The 20,666-nt window shown below is 48.1% G+C and overlaps 1 protein-coding gene across 2 annotated transcripts in view; it reads left to right on the plus strand.

Annotated features, from left to right (window-relative positions):
* The first annotated feature begins 9,306 nt into the window (after nucleotides 1-9,306).
* LOC111144708 (glutaredoxin 3) overlaps nucleotides 9,307-20,666 on the plus strand; it is a 33,063-nt gene continuing 21,703 nt past the window's right edge. The window contains exons 1-2 of one of the 2 annotated variants that reach the window (XM_022499144.1): nucleotides 9,307-9,434; nucleotides 16,232-16,340. In XM_022499144.1, coding sequence (XP_022354852.1) covers nucleotides 9,346-9,434; nucleotides 16,232-16,340 — 198 coding nt within the window. In that variant the 5' untranslated portion in view covers nucleotides 9,307-9,345. Of the gene's footprint in view, nucleotides 9,435-12,879; nucleotides 12,972-16,231; nucleotides 16,341-20,666 lie in introns of those variants that run through there. The other variant, XM_022499145.1, reaches the window with a different exon arrangement.

Raw genomic sequence — 20,666 nt, forward strand, 5'->3', positions numbered from 1 at the left:
CCTTCCCTGACCTGGGGCCCTGTGCACGCCTGGCCTCTCTCCTTCTCCTCATTGCTCGAAGTCCAGCGGCCGTCCGTCTCTCCCATGGGAACTCCCCTTCACTGTGGGGTCTGGCCTGGTCCTCCATGGAAGCCACCCCCTTTCTGTCATGCTGTCCTTATCTTCTCAACTGCGTCCCTCCGGACTTGGATACTTTCTGCATAGAGCGGGCATATGACAAACGTTCTTTCTTGGTGACTTAACAGGGAGTACGTGCTGCCTGGGGAAGTCCTCTCAGTCCTGACAAGGAACCGCCTTACCGGTCAGACCATCTGCGGACACATCACAAAGTCAGAACTCCAAGGGCAAAGGCTCAGTACTGATGGGGGACCGAGACTCGCGCACACCTGTTCACTCACTCGGAAACATTCCATTGCCCGAAAAGTGGAAGGTTCTCTGAGTAGGAGCAGGTCTGTTATCCGTGAACTCAGAGGCTGACCCTCTGTTCGCCGGAAGCTCTAAGAGTGTCTTTATCTTCATGTCCCCAGCACCCAGCACAGGCAGGGCCCAGGGTGGGGATTCAGGGCCAAGATAGTGAATGAGTGAGCGCGCAAGGTTATCGGAGTTGTGTCTGCTCCCGCCGAGGCCAGGAGGCCTTAAGAGAGGTGCCCTGGCCTCTCACCTCTTCGGGCCTGCTATCAGCAAATGACATTTATTGTCGCTGGACAAAAGACAGGATGACAAGCTTTCCTGTCTCTTGGCCCTCGTTGTGAGGCGTGGTCTTCAGCTCTACAATGAATGGGCAACTTGTAAGGGCCTCTCACCGGGGACAGGTGGCTTTATTCCTGGAGGATCCAGGTCTGAGAGACGCACTTCCGTCCAGAAGATCAGCGCACATTTGTTTTTCTGGGGACGTCATGGTTTGTGTCAATGCCGTTTTAGCTTGGGCTCTATTTTCCTCCATGGCAAGACTTGGTGTAAGAGTTCGCTAAATGCCGTCTCTATAATGATCCAGGAATACTTCATTGAGGCAAAAAAAAAAAAGAGAGAGAAAGAAAGAAAGAAAGACCCACCATATTTCAACTTCCAAAATAATATCTCTGTGTGGAGACTTCTGAGATCTAAGCTAGTTCCCCACATCATTTCCTGCTCCTGTAAATGTGCTCTTCGGGGATGACCAGTAGTGGATACTTATTTAATATCGAAAGACTTTATGACCAGTGCAAATGAGACATGTATATGATGCTGTGCAAGGTACGTGCCCCAGTCCCTCCCGGAATGTGAGTGTAAACACTTGGCACGTACAGAAGGCAAGCATTTCATGGTCTGCCGTTTTGCATTTTCTTCCCAGCTGCTGTAAATAAATAAGAATATTAATAACCCACAATTGTGCCTTCTAAAATCAATAATAGCTTTCTGTTTGAATGGAAGTATTAATTGTATCTCATCTTAACTTATATCTGCTCCTAATCACTTGGTAATATTTGTCAAGTGCCAGACATCAGTGTACTTTCTGTGCTACGCTATGTCTCAACAACAGATTGAAATTTTAGCATGATGTTTTATATTTCATCCTAAATTTCTTTTATTTGCAAGTGTACGAAGTCACATTGGTTATGTTCGATAATCCATTTTTGGCATGTATTTTCATATGAATTACAGGGTGTTTTGCCTCTCGGCTCTCACGACATAGCAAGGAGATCCCTGGTAGCATGTGGAAATATGACTATGTGTGGGTTGGAAGTAATAAGGGTTATAAATGACTCACTAGGTATAGAAAATAAAGGAGAAGACTTATCAGGGAGAAGTAAAGAAGCTTGCTCTCTTTATGTGCCACGAAAGAAGGCACCAGAAAGATATATTGCTGTCCCCTTCTTGTTATTTCTAAGGGGGGTTTTATTAACCCCTTTATATCAATCAAAATAAATTGATTGCCAGTGAATGCAGTATTTCATGACTATATACAATTTGAAATTATAAGACAAAAGCAAAGGCATGGAAGCTCATATGCTACATCTCCCAGTATATAAGAGACAGAGCCCCTCCGAAGAGATTGCTAAATAGTGTTAAAGGTTTGTATGGCCGTCCCTTAGAACATTCTCTTTAAGGACATGGCTAGGCCTTGGGATCCTTTGGAGTTTGGCTTCATCCTGCCGTGTTAGTGACCAGGTATTCTAGAACACTGTCGTTTCATATTTACATCCCAATGTAAAAGGACATATTTCTGTGGGGTAAATATGGTTATGGCCAATAATAACTTGGTCCTGTGTAGGAATGATGATTCAAGGGGAGAGAACACTGGGTGGCCGGAAACTCACTGTGCCTCCTGAAGAGGGGTCCGTCTCTGCTTGTTGTGATTCAGGGACAAAAAGTGTGTGCAAAACTCGAAAACGGGATTTCATCGAAATGGCAGACAGCATCCCTCCTGGTCTGGACCAGTCCTGAGAGAAGACTGGAGAGTCGGGGACGATAGGAATAAAACATAGCAGGATAGAAGGTGGGACTGGTAGGGGTCCCCCCACGGAGGGACAAAGGATGCCAGATAGCATTGTCCTCTTCCACCTTAGCCCCTAGGGCTGCTGCGGCCGGACTCTGCCAGGCTCGGGACCCAGCAGAGCTGTCCTTAGGGTCTGCAGAACCTGCCAGGTGGGGCTTAGCGCCTCTGTCTCCTTCAGACCGGGGCCATCAAGGGCTCTTCTTTCCGGGGCCCCACACCCCTTCATCTTTTTTTTTCTTTTAAATTTTAAAAGATTTTATTTATTTATCTGACAGACAGAGATCACAAGTAGGCAGAGAGGCAGGCAGAGAGAGAGGGGGAAGCAGGCTCCCCGCTGAGCAGAGAACCCAACGCGGGGCTCGATCCCAGGACCCCGGGATCATGACCTGAACCGAAGGCAGAGGCTTTAACCCACTGAGCCACCCAGGCACCCCACACCCCTTCCTCTTATCAAAGGAAGGAGACTCTCCCCTCTATCTCCTGTTATTCATTTTGTGGGTCAACACAATCGGACTGAGAAAAGAATGCGTGTCTTGCTTTGAAAGTCTAAAGTGGGTGGTGGCACTGAAATGATTAAGTGAGCTATTTATTCTGATTAAATAATGAATTAAATATTACATAAGTAATAAGTAACATTAAATAAATATTAAATAAATAATAGAGCATATTTCATACGAAGGAGCGAGTGATTGATGCTAACTGAAGGTAGGCTAACGATGGAGTGAATACCAAGGTTTGCTGTCCTCTGATAGAAGGACACATGCTTGGAGGTGTAAACTCAGCTACTTCATCATGAGAACATGAAATGCTGCCTCATTTATGTTACATACACATCAGGGCAACAGGGCCCGTGCATCGTGTAAATATCAGTGGTTTGCTTTTTCTCCTTTCTTTTTTGCTTGTTTGGTTCTGAGGAAGGAATTCAAAGCCAGCAGTGATCTGGCAGGAAAACTGTCGCAGCCATCAAAATCCAACCTGGGCAAGCCAGCTTGGAGACCATTGAATCGGGAATCCTTTCTGGATTCGAAGCAAATCCGGGTTGGTCCCCAGCACCCAGAGTTACGTCATTCTTTTGCCACCCCCCGAAAGCGCCCCTGAACTTCCTGGAGAACAGCTGCTGACAAGAGCGGGGCTCCCGAGCCGGCTAAGGGCGGGTGCATTGAACTCCATACATTTCACCCCGAATGGCCCACTGGACTCCAGCGAGGGCCGTCATGCCGGGCCAACGTTCACACAGCAGCCCTGGAAGAGGCCCAGGAATACACATTTCAGATGACTGAAAGCAGAATCCTAGTATCCCGTCGTCCTGTACCTGGGGAAACGTCACTGTTCTCTTTCACAGAATAGAAAGTGCAGGAAGTGTGTGTGGCCGAATTTCGAGGCATTGAGGCAAGGGTGAGACTGTTGTGGTCATGGATTTAACTAAAGTTCTGGTCAGCTTCTCGGGCTGCGATGGCATCTGCCGTGTGTTGAGAACCAACGATGGACTGTGAGCTGCGCGCTGCGTAGATCTGTCTTTAAGGAACGTGCGTGTGCGTTCCCGGTGTTTCCTAGACCTCTGTACCCTGAATTCCTTCCACAGGTAAGAAGGGCCACTTCCACGCACAGTGCCCACTGGATGCTCCAGACGGCCATTCCACGTGCACATCTCCGCGCCAGAGCAGACCGTGAGAGAATGCCAAGGTCGGCGCACCCGAGGCCCATGTGTTCCCGTGAGATGACACAGGTGCAGAGCCAGTGTCTGGAAGGGTCCCTGGTAGGACCTCAGGTGCGGAAGCCACACAGCCTGAAGGAGCTTGCCTGGTTAAAACTTAGCTCCCTTAAGAATTACTTCTGATTGATAAGCGATGCTGTTTGACACCAAATCAAGTTCATCTGTGTCCTTATTTCTTAAAACTGAAGCAAGAATTATAAATGGGAGCAGAGAATTAACACGAGAGGGACTTAGAGAACACCTACACAGACACACATGGGCACACGCAGTACTGTTTCCATGTGGAAAGTTGACCCAAGACGACAGGCAGCTGCCTATAGACATGCACAGAGATTACAAACACTCATGATCAACAGAGTGTCCCGGTATCCCCACCTGCCCCGTCACACCCGCAAACAAACACGCATGTGCACTTGCAAGCGACAGCCTGGTCCCCGCCAGCACCCTCCCTCTCCCCCAGCCCTGCACGGGCACGCCTCCCCGGCGCGGTACGGACTCGGGAACTGTCACAGGGTGTCCGGTCCGTCAGCCACTGAACTGAGAAGGGCCCGGGAAGGTGCTCGAAGTTGGCGGGTCAGGGAAAAGCACGTGTTTAGTGGATCAGCAGAGTGCCGACACACGCAAAATCAGTTTGCGTAAAGCCTGAACGGTGGCCTCTCGATGTTGCATGAAGAAGCCCCCCAACAAAGGATGCTCCTTGCCCAGCCTGAGGAGGCAGCTGAAGCCACCTACAGCCTGCAGACAGTCTGCAGCCGATCCCACTGCCCGCTCGGGCCCTGCGTGGAGGAGAGGTTAGAATTTACGCTGGGGATGGAAAGACGGGCTGTCAATTCTAGGATAACTTTTTTTCCTGATAAATTATAAATAATTAAACGTGAATTTAAAAATTATCGACTAAAGTGTTTTTGGAGATCAGAGTAATTGGATTAAGATTTGTGAATACATTTCTTATAAATATATTTCCTCTAGAGAGCACCTTAGGACATATGCATGTGTGTGTGCACGCGCGCGTGTGTGTGTGGCAAGCCCAGAACATTCAACCCAATTCCAGATCAGGTGAGCGGGTACACGCTTACCCATGTAGTCACATCTTAGGAGAAACAACTAGATGGCTGTGGAACCATCAGATAACACACACATCTGAAAAGAAATGGAATGTGTTTTTATTGGCACAGCCAAGATGAAGTATGTCTTGAAATCTGTTTTACAAATAAACTTGCACATAAATTGTCCATTCACTGCTTCGAAATCTTTTTTCACGTTTGAGGAGCTGTCAGGGGTCCCTAATAAACATGAGTCTTATTTAGTTTACTGGATATATAATTCTTCTTTTCTTTGAAAATAATTATTTTTCAAGCAAGTGCAGCAAAAATACAACCAATAAAAATCTAGCTATGACAGCATAAACAACGTTTATAGCCAGCATATACATAGAGTTCTTCCAATAAAAGCAGTTTCTAGTAGGGAAAGGAACACAGAAAATTGGCCAGCTGGTGCCGAGATCCAAGACTGGGCTCCTAAGGGTTGACAGACAAAGCCTCACCGCCTGTGGCCACTTCCCTGTCAGGATAGTCCCTGACTGTCGGGGACTGCTGGAACATCCCAGCTGCCGGCATGTTTCAACATGGTTTGTGAGACGCCCTCCCCAAGACCCAATCTTGAAGGGGCCTCCAAAGCTGATGGACAGTGGGGTGAGAAGGTCCTGGGCAGGCTCTGGAGGTCAGGACACAGACCTTCTACCTTTTGGTTCTCCCTATTCTGTGTCCAGAGCTGTGGTCTCTTGAGAGGGCGGTGCCAGGGTGAGTGCAGGGTGGGGCACAGGGTTTAGGGTGGATTTCACAGAATCTGGCCCAGGGATTCTGTTCTGAATTTTGGTCACTTCCAGTCCCCACCTGTCAGGGCTCTCTAGAAGGTACGCTGTTTGGGCCCTTCCCAGCCCTGTACCCAGCGGTGGTCACCGTGCCCCTGGTTAGGAGGCCTGGCCACCAGTGCATGTGGACAGAGTGTGAGCCCGCGGGGAGTGGGGGGAAGGGGGGGCACTCCTGGTCGTCCCCAGCCAGGTGCGGACCCCTCCTGGGGAGCTCCATGTTCGCGGGTTCTCAGCAGACATGCGGGTGCTCATTTATGCTTTTTATAGTAGCTGGAGAAGATGTTATCCCAGCTTGAGAACAGAAATTAAAATATGTATCCTTCAGGTGCAAATCTACTGTACTTACAGTTTTACTGTTTCTCTGCAGGGGGGCTCCATTAATCTTGTAACAGGGAAATTCCTAAGGAAATTAATTCCCTCCAGTTGGGGTTATTCTCAACTGGTCTTCGGGGGCGGAGTAATTGGAATTTAAGAGTCTCTCTTAAAAGAAAGGAAACATTGGCCATTTTACTTGAATAACAACACTTTTTAATGCCATGCTTTGCCCATTAAAAACGCTGGCTCATTCTCTCCCTCTCAGAACTCCTGTGTCTCTCAGCGCCTTGGGGTGAAATTTACAACCTGACCCCCTTCCGAAGCAGCCCCCCACCCGCCCCCCTGCCAGGCTGGGGTTTTATTCCCAGCCTTCCTCTGTAGTGTCCAGGCACTCCTCCCCACCATGGCTCATTGGTGTCTGCATTGCCCTTGGCCCTGTGCCCTGCCAGGGAGTGACACTTGGCCCCGGGAGGGAAGGATGTGTCATTAAAAATGCACGGCTAAAATATTTCCTTGCCTGTTTAGGAGCAGTAAGTGTCAGTTGTTGTTACCGGAAAAAATGATCACACCTCCATCTCTCTCGCACACACCCTTCTTTAAAATGGGGTCAATTCACCAGCGTCGGTGGACCTGCTTTGCTCCCAGGAAGGTCCCCTGCAGCTCTGTCTAGAGCTCTGGCTCTCCTAGGCCAGGATTTCCGTCTTCAGCTTCCCGGTCCCCACGTTCCAGGTCCCTGAGGCGCCACACAGCACCCTTGGGGAGACCTAACATCCATTTCAGGACTGTGCTGCTGTCCTGGGACAGCTGTTCCTGACTTAGGAGAGTATGGAAGCCCAGGAGAGGGCCCTGCCCCAGGGACACTTCAGGTAAAATATCACTGGGTTCCCAAAGGGGACGCCCCGAGGGAACAGGACATGGCTACATGATGCTTAAATATGGGGTCAGCAGAAGGTCAGTGTCTGGGGACAGAGGCCAAAATCAGCTGCAGTATCTTGCTTTCCTGTGTTTTTAAGCTTTTGAGCCCTAACAGGGGTGTTGGCAAAGCCAAGTCCAGAATACTCGGCAACAGGCCAAACCAGTTTAAAATGATGAGGAGGAGTTTTCCCCTTTGGGTGCGACGTGGTTAGAGAGAGGACAGGGTATTAACAGCATGTGGGTTGGATGGGGTGCTGTGGTGGGCCACCAGATGGGCTTGAGGTGGTAACAGAAAGCCTAGGGCGAGTCTTGATGCTGCCCCTTCCCTGCTGTGGGTCTGGGCATTTCCTTAGCTACGATGTGTAGGTAGGCGGTGATGTCTTTACATCAGCAGCTGGACAGAGCATTGAGTGATAAATACAGATGCAAGTGAAGGCTTTGGCAGGGGCAGGTATATATGTCTACAGATCCGCGGCTCACCAGCAATGGCCACACACTGGTTGGGCTCTGGGCCCGACAGAGAGGTCTCTCTCGCCTAAGTCAGAGCATTTTAAAGCTCAGAGGTCCCCTTCTAACCCTGAGGCCTGTTGATGTAAACAGTGAGAACTGCAGAGAGAGCCTGAGGCAGAAGTGGAATGGAATGTAACCTGGAGTTTCCTTAACATTCTTTGCTGAAAGTAGAGAGGTGCTTGGTAGCTGGTGTGTGCTGCTCTCAGCAAATTCCATTTAAGGGGAAAATCAGGCTTTTTAAAAGAGCCACATTAGAGGGAGTGATTACTGCTGCTTTTTGAAAAAGAATGACTATAGCACATTTCCCTAGTGCATTACAGTTTTGTTATTTTTTAAATGACAAAGCCAGTCCCTGTCCTTTGAAAAAATGCAAATGACACTAAAAAGTACAGGATGTAAAAAGGGAAGGTCCTCCCTTTGATTCCCCTCTTTTCTGGGGGCAAGCTCTGCTAACACTTTGGGACATATCCTTCTGAAGACCTTTTTTCTATGTACTGTTCAGCTTATATGCAGTCATGCTAATTTACTTACCTATAATTCTGTTTAAAACGGCCATCGGAGTACATACATCATATTTTGCAACGGGCTATTTACCCCCACCTTCTATTGCATTTTTGCATAGTAATCTCTAGGTTTCATTTATTAAAAAAAAAAGACTTTTTTGGGGTACATTTTAAAATAATTTCGTGACACATGCAGTTGTAAGAAACAATAGAGAAAGATCCTGTGCATATTCTCCCCCCAAAGATGACATCTCGCAAAGCTGTAGTACGAAATCACAACCGGGATGTCCACATTTCCGCCATCCGCCCTCTTCTTCGGGTTCCCCAGTGTTACTGGAAAGCGTGTGTGTGTGTGTGTGTGTTTTGTCCCACGCAATCCCATGTTTAGGTTTGCATATGTACCACCGCAGTTGGGATACAAAACAGTTCCTCGGGGGCGCCTGGGTGGCTCAGCGCGTTGGGCCTCTGCCTTCCGCTCAGGTCGTGATCCCAGGGTCTGGGATCGAGCCCCGCATCGGGCTCTCTGCTCAGCAGGGAGCCTGCTTCCCCCTTTCTCTCTGCCTGCCTCTCTGCCTACTTGTGGTCTCTGTCTGTCCAAAAAAACAAAACCAAAACCAAAACCAAACAAAAAAACAGTTCCTCGTGGCTCTTACTGCATTTTGAACGTGATTTCCCATTTTCGGTAATATGCCCGTCTTTTACTTAATTTCATTTTAGGTTAAAATGTCATCTTGTTGAACGTCCAGACCTCGTGACTTCACCTACACTCAGTCACCCGCGCGTACCCCCTCTCCCAGCGGCCGTAGGAGCTGCCCAGAGCGCGCGGAGCCCAGGGGACCGTGCGAAGCCGGGTAGGGGGCGGGAGCCGGCAGCGCGCGGGTCCAACACGCGGACGCTCCCCCGGAAGCCCCGCCCTGGTTCCGCGCTCGCTGCCGGCGCCGGCCCGGGGCGGGGCCAGGGGCGGGGCTCCCGCGCGCAGCCTCCGGAGGCCCCGCCCCCACCGGCCGCCCGCGCTCGATTGCTCCTGTCTGGCGGCTGCAGCATGGCGGCGGGGGCGGCCGAGGCGGCGGCGGCCGTGGTGGAGGTCGGCTCAGCCCAGCACTTTGAGGAGCTGCTGCGCCTCAGAGCCAAGTGAGCGGGGCGGCGGGCGGCAGGGCTGCGGGGACGCGCGCGGGGGGCGGCCTCTCGGGCGGCGGCGGGCGGCCCGGCTCCTTCGCGCCCGGCCGGTGGGGCCTGGTGGGGCGGCGGACTGGCGGGGCCCCCGGCCCCCGAGCCCGGCCCCCCGGCCCCGGCAGAGGAACGGGAGAGAGAGGGCCGAGCTCGGCCTCTCGGCCCGGCCTTGCCCCGCCGCCCAGCCTGGCGGCCTCCGGGGCCTCGGGCGACGCGGTGACTCAGCCCCGGGGCTGGGGGGAGGGGGTGCGCGGACCCAGCCGGCCCGACTCAGGCCCGGGCCCGGCTCGCTTTGTCTGCCGCCGGCGGCTCAGGAAGGCCCGGCTGCCGGGGCGGCCGTGCCCGGTGGGCGCGCAGCGTTCGGGGCGCCGAGGAGCGGGCGGTGCTCCGGTTGTGCAGCTCACCGGCCGACGCGCGAGGCTTTCCGGGGTCGGGAGCCGGCGGCCGCGGTCAGCTCGGGTCTGGGACGCGTGCTTCCAGCTCTCGGGCCGCCCCGGAACGCAGACCCGGGGCGGGCGCGGAGACAGTGCGGGGTGCGCGTCCAGGCCGGGGATCCGGGGCGGCTCCGCACCTGGAGGCCGGCGGGCCCAGGAGCCCTCCGAGGACCGGGAGGGAGCCCGGGCCCCACTGCCCGCGAGGCTGCCCCAGCCCCGCCTCTAACTAGCCCTGGAGCCCCTGGGCAGGTTTCAGACCTGGCCTCAGTTTCCCCGGAGGCGACATGGCCTGGAGGCGTGCGGCCCCGTCCGAGTGGGTGGCGCGGGCAAATGAGATGATGCGGGCGGTGCGACCTGGCCTCGCGTGCGGGGCCGAGTGGCTGCGTGGTTCCGGGCAGGGCATGCCTGTGGACCCCAGCCCTGTGCTGCCCGCCGGATCTGAAGCGGAGGCCGGTAGCGCTCTGCTCCGAGAGCGGGTGGGATGGGGAGTTGGTCGCCTGTGCGGGAAGCCGAGCGCGGCGGCAGGTCCCGCCTTGCTCCTGGTTGGCCGCGCGTCCTGGAGGTGACGGAGTTCACGGTGTTAACCGGAACGGCCCGTTGGACATTTCAGGTTTCCTTGGAAAAGTATTTAGGGAGGAAAAGGGAAGTGACCGTCCTCACTGACGAAGGGTGGGTGGTGACACAGGCTGCGCAGGTGGCGGCGGCGCCGGAGGCGGCCTCTTCAAAGCAGCCGGGCTCGTGTGCGCCCGCCCCTCCTAAACGTCCGAAAGACTGTTTTGCCTCGTGCTGCACATTTTCGTTTTTATGTTTCATTTTTTTTTATCACAAAAACCCTTGAGATCGTACAGTCCGTACGATTTGGTTGTGCTCTTGCCAGTGGTCTGTACCCGAAGTGATGCAGGAAGCCGCACACCTGTTCCTTAGTGATGAGCCGGAACAGGCCCTGGAAGTGACGGTCCGCGGAGCGAGCGCCGCTCTGCCGATTTTTGTGAAAACGGAAGCGCGGAAAAATAATGAACAGTACTTGTTGCCCTAAGCATTAAAAAATCTACTTCCTGAATACCACTTCTCAGTTTTAAAGTGTTACGTGGGGGCGCCTGGGTGGCTCAGTCGGTTAAATGTCTGCATTCTGCTCAGGTCATGGTCCCGGGGTCCTGGGATCAAGCCCCGCATCAGGCTCCCTGCTCAGTGGGGAGTCTGCTTCTCCCTCTGCCTCTCCCCACTTGTGCTGGTGCTCTCCTTCTCTCTCTCAAGTAAATGGATAAAATCTTTTAAAAATACCTATATTTTTAGCTTTCCTTAAGTCATCTCAGCTGTTCTATACAGTGAGGATTTTGATTCCCATCTGCAGAGGAATTGGAAGAGGTGTTACCCATTTGTAGAATACTCAAGAGTCTAGTATAGGATAGTGTTTGGTAAATGGTAGCTGGTGTTCTCAGGATAAGTCGCTTTGGGTGCAGAGCACCTAGTAGTAACAGAGAAACAGCTGTTCATTGACCACTAATTGTTTTGCTGATGTACAACTGGTATTCATTACATTGTCTAAAATTATATTAGTTGGGATTTGAACCTGATCTTTAAAGTTTTTCCTCAAACAGTGCACTGTGCCAGTTGGGTTATTTCATGCAGGCAGAGAGCACTCTTCCCTGTAACCTGAGAGAGGGTGGCAGCATTTGTGTTCATTTCAGGTTTATAGTCTTGTGCTACTAGGCAGTGTGAACTTCATTAGAAAGCTGAGCATCTAAATGGGAGGTTACTGTGGATAATGTAAAATTACTATTAATATTAATGTCATGCTTTTATCTTTCAAATGTTTTTATATTTTTGTTTGATCTTCCCAGTATCCCAGGGTATCAGGTATTTCTATTGTATTTTAATTTTAAAATATTTTTAAAAAATATTTATTTGACAGAGAGAGCACAAGCAGGGGGAACAGCAGACGGAGAGGGAGGAGCAGGGTCCCCCACTGAGCAGGGAGCCCAATGCGGGACTCTATCCCAGGCCCCGGGATCAGGACCTGAGTGGAAGGGAGATCCTTAACTGAGCCACCTAGGTGCTCTATATAAAATAAATATATATGTATATATGCATATATATATATTTATTTTTAAAGATTTTATTTATTTGACAAAGAGATCACAAGCAGGCAGAGAGAGAGGAGGAAGCAGGTTCCCTGCTGAGCAGAGAGCCCAATGCAGGGCTCTATCCCAGGACCCTGGGATCATGACCTGAGCCAAAGGCAGAGGCTTAACCCACTGAGCCCCCCAGGCGCCCCCCCCTTATTTTAAAAATATTTTAAAAATATTTATTTATTTGACAGAGAGAGCCCGAGCACAAGCAGGGGGAGCAGCAGGCAGAAGGAGAGGGAGAAGCAGGCTTCTGCTGGGCCGGGAGCCCAATGTGGGGCTCCATCCCATGGCTCTGGGATCATGACCTGAGCCAAAGGCAGACACTTAGGCGACTGGGCCACCCAGGTGTCCCTAGTTACTGCTATTTTACAATATGGAAGTTAAGATTGCACATTTAAATTAAGATTTAAATTACTCTTCAAAACCATGTCAGTGGTAATGGAATTTAAGTTGTGTGGGTATGCCATTTTTTCCTTTTTATTAAACTATTATAGTATAATTGATACACAATAGTATATTAGTTTAAGGGGTATCTTTTTTTTGCATGTCAGTTCATATTGTTAAAAATGATAACATCTTGGGGCGCCTGGGTGGCTCAGTGGGTTAAGCCTCATCCTTCGGCTCAGGTCATGATCTCAGGGTCCTGGGATCGAGCCCCGCATCGGGCTCTCTGCTCAGTGGGGGGCCTGCTTCTCTCCCCCCGCCTGCCTCTCTGCCTACCTGAGATCTCTGTCTGTCAAATAAATAAATAAAATCTTTAAAAAAAAATGGTAACATCTTAAAATTAAAAAAAAAATAAAATCATATTGTCAACATTTTTCCATGTCATTAAAGTTTTTTGAAATGATTTTTAATGGCTTGATAATATTTTGTTATAGGACCATTAAAAAAGCTATAGTGTTGTTGAAGAATTGGTTCTTCCTGTTGAATGTTGTGTAAGATCATGGGAAAGTACTCATATATATACATCTTTGTGTCTTTAATTACTTCTTAGGATACTTGACAGTGTGTAAGAAATTTCTGAAAGGTTCCAATTTAATTTTTACCAGAAGGATATGGAAATGCTTGGTTCCTTCCATCTTTTTTTTTTTTTAATCATAGAATATTATTATTTAAAAAATCCTTTTTCAGTTTAGTTAGAAGTGGTATCCTGGCTTTTTTTAAAAGATGAGGCATTACTTAACATACCATAATGCAATGCACAGATCTTAGTAGCTAGGTGCGATGAATTTTGACAGTCGTATATACACAAGTAACCACCATTCAAAACAACATAGTCCCAGAATGTTCTTTCCCATAGTTGCTGCCACTGACCTGCTCTTTGTTACTATAGGTTAGTTTTGCCTGTTCTTGGTACTTGATGCAAATGGAGTTACACAGCTCATGGTCTTGTACCTCTGGGATGTTTTCTGCATCATGTTTTTAAGGTGCACGTTGTTGTGTGCACCTGGAGGTGGTTCCTTTTCACTGCCGACTAGTATTCTGTCGTATAAACATAAAACAGTTTCTCCAGCTTGTGGTCATTTGGGGTTATTTCCAGTTTTTGGCTGTTGGGTCCGAGACGCTGTGAGCATTTTTATTTACTTATGTATTAATTTTTAAAAAAATTTATTTGAGAGAGAGCAAGCGCGAGTTGGGGGGCAGGGCCCTAGGGAGAAGCAGACTTCCCTCTGAGCCGGGAGCCTGATGTGGGACTGGATCCTGGGACTCCAGGATCATGACCTGAGCCCAAGGCAGTCACTTAACCAGTTGAACCGCCCAGGCGCCCCTGCTTTCAACATTCTTGTGCAGTTCTTGTCCTTTTGTGGGAGCCCCGGGCCTTGGGGCCTCCCCAGGGTCCTCTGCAGAGGCTCACTGGCCAGAGCTCAGCTCCAGGGCCCCAGACAGTGGCAGGGATGACTGAGCAGTGTCGTCAGGCTTTGTGCCCGGGAGGAAAGGGACACAGCATAGTCTCTGCCACAGACTGCGAGGCCCACCTAACTGCACACTGAAGCTTCTGAGTTCTGCGGCACACCACTGAGCAGCCGTGGATCAGGGACCCGCGGTACGTCCTTTCCAGCCTTGCCCTTTCCAGCCTTGCGTGGATCTTTCGCGCTTTCCTCTTGCGAGCCCCTGGGCAGCTCTCCCTTCCTCCTCACCGCTGTCTATGACTGCAGGCCCCCATTTTCCTTTGTTTCAGCAAATGACCTTGCTTCCTGCCTGGGAAAACCGGACTTCAGGAGCATCTCCCCAACTCTCCTCCTACTCCCCCCCCCCCTGCAACATCTAACATTTATTTGTAGCTTTACCCATTCTTGATTCCTTCACTCCTGACCCAGAGGAGGCTGTCCCTTCCCTCATGGTGAATTCTCTGCTCTTATATTTCCCTTCTCTTGCCACCCCCAGAGAGCTTGTATCCTCAGCCTCTCTAGCATCTTCATCCTTCCCTCCCCATCTGGACTACACCCTATGAAACAAACATGCAGATTTTCTTGCATTAAAGGAAAAAGCAAATCCCTTGGTCCTTTCTTTCCCTCTGCCTAGCACTCTCTCTGTTTACAGGCGGCTTTCTAGCGGCTGACAGCCCCTTCTCCGTTCAGTCGCTGCCTGCCGCGGCCCAGCCCGGCTGGCCTGGATGGTTGTCACTCCTTGGTTCTCGACATCCTTTTCTTGACTTTTGGAAGGCCTTGTAATCTTGCTGTGCTGTTTAGGCTCCATTCTCTGGTCTACTGCCTGGGTTCCTTCTCCTCCATCTGTCTTAACTTACTGTCGATTAAGTCCAGAGGCTCTGACCTCTGTCTTTTATCCTCTCGTGTAGGAGGGGTGCCAGCTCTATTCTTGATTTCCAAACCGTCTGTGGGTAAATCACAGAGTTCTTTTCTGTGCTCTGGACCATCGCTAACAGCTCCCCACGCAGGTGTCCTTTCCTCTCAGGCTGGCAGCTTCTATATGTGATGAGTGGCTCCTGCCACCAGGCGCCATCAGTCACTGAGCCAGAAGCTAGGAGTCTCTAGACGTGCTTCCAAGGTCACCAGATCCTGCCCCTCCTACCTCTCCCCCAGGACCTCCCTTTGCTTCTGCTCACAGGCGCTGGGTGGGGGCTTCTGCTTCTCGAAGCTGTGTTGTTCCCCTGGTTTTACGGTTTGCCACTCCTTTTCTTGCCCACAGGTTAGTTGTCCTTAGTTCCTTTCTCTGGATAACGTATTTTTCAATGTGTTTTCTTGCTGATTTTTCAGATTTTTTTTGGTTGGGGATGGTTGTAACTTGTACTTAGAATCCTATAGAAGGGGTTTTCAGTTCAATATGAAGATAGACTTGAAGGATAGCTTAGCCAAGACTGTTTTATATGAAAATAGTTGATAAGTACATGCTGAGATGCCCAAGAACTTAGTCAATAATTTATTAATCCACTGTTCTGTCTGTTCATACCATCAATTTTGAGAAAATCTTTTGTGGTAGAACATAAAAAAAGCCCGTCTTTGTGAAAATGAGTTCCATTTTTTCCCTTGTTTTCTGCCTTTGTGCCTTGCATTTTCAACATTTTATTCCTGTTCCTATGGTCACAGTTAGACACTGGCATCACCGTACTGTGCTTAAAAAGTGAATGCTGCGGAGTGACTGTGCACGTGCGGCCGTTTGTCGCCGATGGGCACCTTGGCTGTCGCAGTCTAGTTTTCACCTTTCCTAAGGGTCTGAAAACACAATTGATTTATTTGACTGTTAGTTGAGATGGATGAATATTTAGAACCACTTCATATGAGCTAAGTTTTCACTCAAGAAATATCATTAACTTGGAAATTCATCTAAAAGATTGCCAAGATGTTGCAAGCCTTGTATTCCAGTCTGTGTTTAATATGATAGAATTCCAGCAGTAGAAAAACAGTTCAGGCACTTCTTGTAAAGGTTGTTTTAGTAATAGAATTTAACCTCTGTCAGTATTTCCTTATTTCTAAAGATACTGTAACTTTATTATTTTTTTTTTAAGATTTTATTTATTTATTTGACAGAGAGAGATCACAAGTAGACAGAGAGGCAGGCAGAGAGAGAGAGAGAGAGAGAGAGAAGCAGGCTCCCTGCTGAGCAGAGAGCCCGATGCGGGACTCGATCCCAGGACCCTGAGATCATGACCTAGGCCGAAGGCAGCGGCTTAACCCGCTGAACCACCCAGGCACCCTGATACTGTAACTTTAAAACATTGTATTTTGTTGATTTCCAGGTCCCTCCTTGTGGTCCATTTCTGGGCGCCATGGGCCCCACAGTGTGCTCAGATGAACGACGTAATGGCAGAGTTGGCCAAAGAACAGCCTCGAGTTTCATTTGTGAAGGTATTATGTTTGTGGCGTCACTTTTTTATGAGGCAGACTGCATTTTATCAACACAAGGGAGGAGGGATGTGAAATGTTTATAATTGCTGTTAGTTTATAATTGTTTATAATTGCTGTTTATAATTGCTTATGTTTATAATTGCTGTTAGTGTTCTTTTTGCAGTAGATTATTATTATTATTTTAAAGGTTTATTAAGTGAAGATCTAGAAAAAGTACTTAAAAGCAAGGGGATCTTGACAGGGTTGCCTGCAGTAGATTATTCTTAAAAATCTTAAAATTGTTTTGCATTTCTCAAGTACCAAGTATTGTGACCATCAGCACACTTTCCCTGACACGTGTGTGGCGGGAGGACAGAGCCGGTGAATTGCACAGGGGCAGTGGGGGTGTTTTCCAGCAGAAGCAGCCTCATCATTCACTGTGGATCATCGTGGTTTGAGTATAGTAACAATATGAACAAAGCTTGCTTCCTTGAAGCGCAGGGTGTGATGTGGAAAGCCAGTGAAGGGAGGGTGTGTGGGGGCCAGGGGACAGGGGCAGGAAGAGCCGCTGTCTGCGATCGGGTACATGCAGACCTACAGGAGAAACGGAGAGCTTTTCTCACCTGTTTAGGAAGCGGAGGAGAAAAGAACCCAGCATCTCCCCGCCGTGCTTTGTTTCCCCAGCTTCGCACACTCTGCATCCCTGGTTTGCCTCTTGTGGGGGCGCGCGCCGGGAGGTGGTCGAGGCTGTGGAGCAGCTCACTTGCTTGACCACATTTCGTGCCGTCATTCAGGGCTTGGTCTTGGCTGAGGCAACAAAGCCCAAATAGGAGTCAGGAATCTTAGAAATGAAGTTTTGGGAAGGAGGCACACCCTGTATTCAAGAGCTTGAATCCTTAGGATTTAAAGAAACAAAAAGTACCAAATCCTTATTTTTTAAAACCAGAATTAGTGAGTTGAGAGCACATGTTGACAGATATACCCATATATGGGGCTAAAAGTGGTATCTTCTGCATTTTCCGCTTTTCATGGAAACTGAAAACAGAATTCTGACAGGCTAATTCATCTGTGTAACAGGCGATGTAATTTTCAGGCAATTTCTATACAGGTAAGTGTGCTTGGAATAGGTTTTGCAGTTAGATGTCTCAAAATCAGAACAGCGTGAAAGGTATACAGTGAGAACGCTCCCCCATTTCTTCCCTGTCAGCCCTGGTGTCCCACCCTATAAAGAAGGAACTACTTAAATTAATTTTGCATGAATCTTTTCAGTGTTTTTTTATGAAGGTAGAGCAAATATAGATGTAATAGTTAGCTTTTTAAAATTTAAGGACTTATTTAAAATTCCAATGCAATGTGTAATGTAACCTTAGAATGTAACCCTAAAATGTCCAATATAAATAATAGAAGGAGACATTAAAACTGCATGTTTGGTCAGCGATAAAAGATAATGATTACCAGTGAAATGAATGATTAAACATTTCAATCATAAGATTAATCAAGATGATGGTAATTGTTGCATGTCTGGCTTTATGTGTATCATGTTACTGGTTAGGTAGCACATTGTTCTTAGTTGCCATCTGAATGATTTATTTAAAGCGACTATAGAATTCCTTCTCACATTGGTACCACACTTGGCAGTGAGATTTTAAGTTGTTGAAGTGCTTAAGTGTCTGAGTAAGCCAGGGGTTGGGAAGTCCTTATCTGTCGGGGACACCTGAACCTGAGTGCACCTGCTCTTCGTGGGAAGGCTGACAGCACGAGGTGGGTAGTTCTCCCAGGAGGTGTTGCTTTCTGGAAATTCACTCTGTGGAGTTGTTTCGCTTTTCTGTCTTCCTTTCCTTTTTTTTTTTTTTTTTTTTTATTTTTTTTTTTTTTTTTTTAGGATTTTATTTATTTTAGAAAGAGAGCGCGTGAGTGGAGGGGGAGCTGCGTTGGGTGGAGGTGGGGGGGTCCGCGGGAAGAATCTCAAAATCTCAAGAGACTTTGCACTGAGCATGGAGCCTGACACAGGGCTCCACCTCACAACCCTGAGATCATGACCTGAACTGAAACCAAGAGTTGGATGCTCAAGCAACTGAGTCACCCAGGCATCCCAGTAGTGTTTCTTTTAAATGGTAAAAATAATTTGCATGGAGTTTGTAAGGTAGGTTATTTAAATGTTGAGCAAATAAGTGAAATATTTGAGAGATCTGTTGGTATGCCTCAGTAAGAGAGGATGCAGTTCATTTAAAGAGAGCTCACTTTTGTTAGTGAGAGCTCTTGAGCCATCTCGGGTAGGGAACCCATGTTCTGCCACCTCTGTCTTTTAATTTGATTTTTTAGTTTTTTTTTTTTTTTTTTTTTTTTAAAGATACTGTTAGAGAGTGAGAGAGAGTGCACGAGCTCTGTGGTGGGGGGCGTGGCATAGGGAGAAGGAGAAGCAGACTCCCCACTGAGCAGGGAGCCTGACGTGGGACTTGATCCCAGGACCCTGAGATCATGATTGAGCCAAAGGCAGGCGCCTAACTGACTGAGCCACCCAGGTTCCCCTAGTCTGGCATTTTTGACTTGTGAATTATAGAGATCAGTTGATTGCTTAACTTACGTTTACAAAATCATTGTATTAGGTGATCTTAAACATGATGTTTCAAAGAGTTTGAGTATGAAGTTTTGTGACCATAAGTAGTTTCTTACTTTGTGGATGATGGAAAAGCAATACCTGAGAAAAGTGAGCGTGCATTTTGGCCTGGGTGTCCTGCTCACTGGAACAGGTTGCTGAAAGGCAGGACCTGTAGGTTTACTGGAGCTGAATGAGCACGCTTTTGCTTGTACTGATGGTGCAGTGGCGGAGGGCTCCCATGCTCCTCGGCACCGTGCGGTGTGTCCTCTCCTGCACTGGCCACCCTGTCTAGACCTCCCTGAGGCTCTGGGCCGCAGGTGGAGGGTTGCCCACATCCAAGGGCTTAGGGGAGATCGACGAGTTACTTGTACAGCTGAAAGTCTTATTGAAAACTTAACATTTCTTCAGAATAAAATTAAATGGCGAATTAAAATGTTACATGCCTTTGCTTTTCAAATTATGTAAAGTCAACTTGTTGGCACTTTAGCTTTAACTAAAATGGGAAAACACATTTATCATTTAATCACTTGTTTGGGAGATAGAATCTTTCAAGATCTAGTGTCTGGTGGAGAGGTTGGAAGGAGGAAGAGAAGCACAAGGCTCCTTGTGATGGGAAAGTTGGGTACCACTAGTTCTGTTTGAGGTCCAGATCAAATTCATCTTTTTATAGGACTGGCCATTCATTTTTAACTTTACATTTTATTTTATTATGATTTAATTATTGAAATTTTATTCAACTTTTTAATTATTAAATTTGTCATTACTTTTTCTCCAAATTAAAGTTGTATGTTGTTACAGTACTCAGCATGATGATTCATTTCAAATCCATTTTCTATGAGGTCTCCTGTGCACTCCTGCGGCTTTTCTTTCCTTCATCTCTGAACTTAGTCTGCGCCATTGGTTCAACTATTAGTTAGAGACTCTTGTGTTCTTCCTGTTCTGTCATTTGATTTCCTGTTTTAATTGGCTTTTTTTTTTTTTTTTTTTAAAGAGAGAGCACTTGGGGTGGAGTGAGGGAAGGAAGGGAGAGAGAGAATCCCAAGCAGACTTCATCCCCAGCCCAGAGCCTAAGATGGGACTTGATCTCACAAACCCGAGCAAAAATCAAGTGGGACACCCAACCCCCTGACCTACCCAGATATCCTTTGTTTGTTCTTGACTAGATGGTGGGATACTTGAAATAGAGACCTTTACCTTACCTTGTTTTCATTGCTTTCTTTGTGTAGGTGGCCCCCACCTTCTGTGTCACCTTCCCGCACCCCTCTTCCAGCTTGATATTCTGATCTAGTTAGGCTATGGTATTCATTTTCCTTTATATGCACTTTAGTACATAAATTCTCAAAGTCAGGCTTATTTTCCGCCTGGTTGGTGAGGTTTGTACTACTGTGTTTCATTTAGTAACGATCTTGTTACACTACACAGTACCTGCCCTAGTTGAATTTTATTATGTGCATGGTCGCTTTAGGTATGATGGCGGAGGTATAGAGGGAGTTATATACTTAAATTAGCATTTTTTTATTTTCAGAAACTAAGACTTGTTTTGGTTTGATTTATCATTGAATATGCAAGCATCTTAAAATACAGTTCATAGTATTTAATTTCTAAGGGTTTATATAATCAGTATAGATATTCTATATGGTTATAGAAATGTTTTATTCTAGGGGCACCTGGGTGGCTCAGTGGGTTAAAAGCCTCTGTCTTCGGCTCAGGTCATGATCCCAGGGTCCTGGGATTGAGCCCCGCATCGG

The sequence above is a fragment of the Enhydra lutris genome, unplaced genomic scaffold (genome assembly GCF_002288905.1).
Source record: "Enhydra lutris kenyoni isolate GAN:26980312 unplaced genomic scaffold, ASM228890v2 scaffoldscaffold12, whole genome shotgun sequence".
NCBI classification, from domain to species: Eukaryota; Metazoa; Chordata; class Mammalia; order Carnivora; family Mustelidae; genus Enhydra; species Enhydra lutris.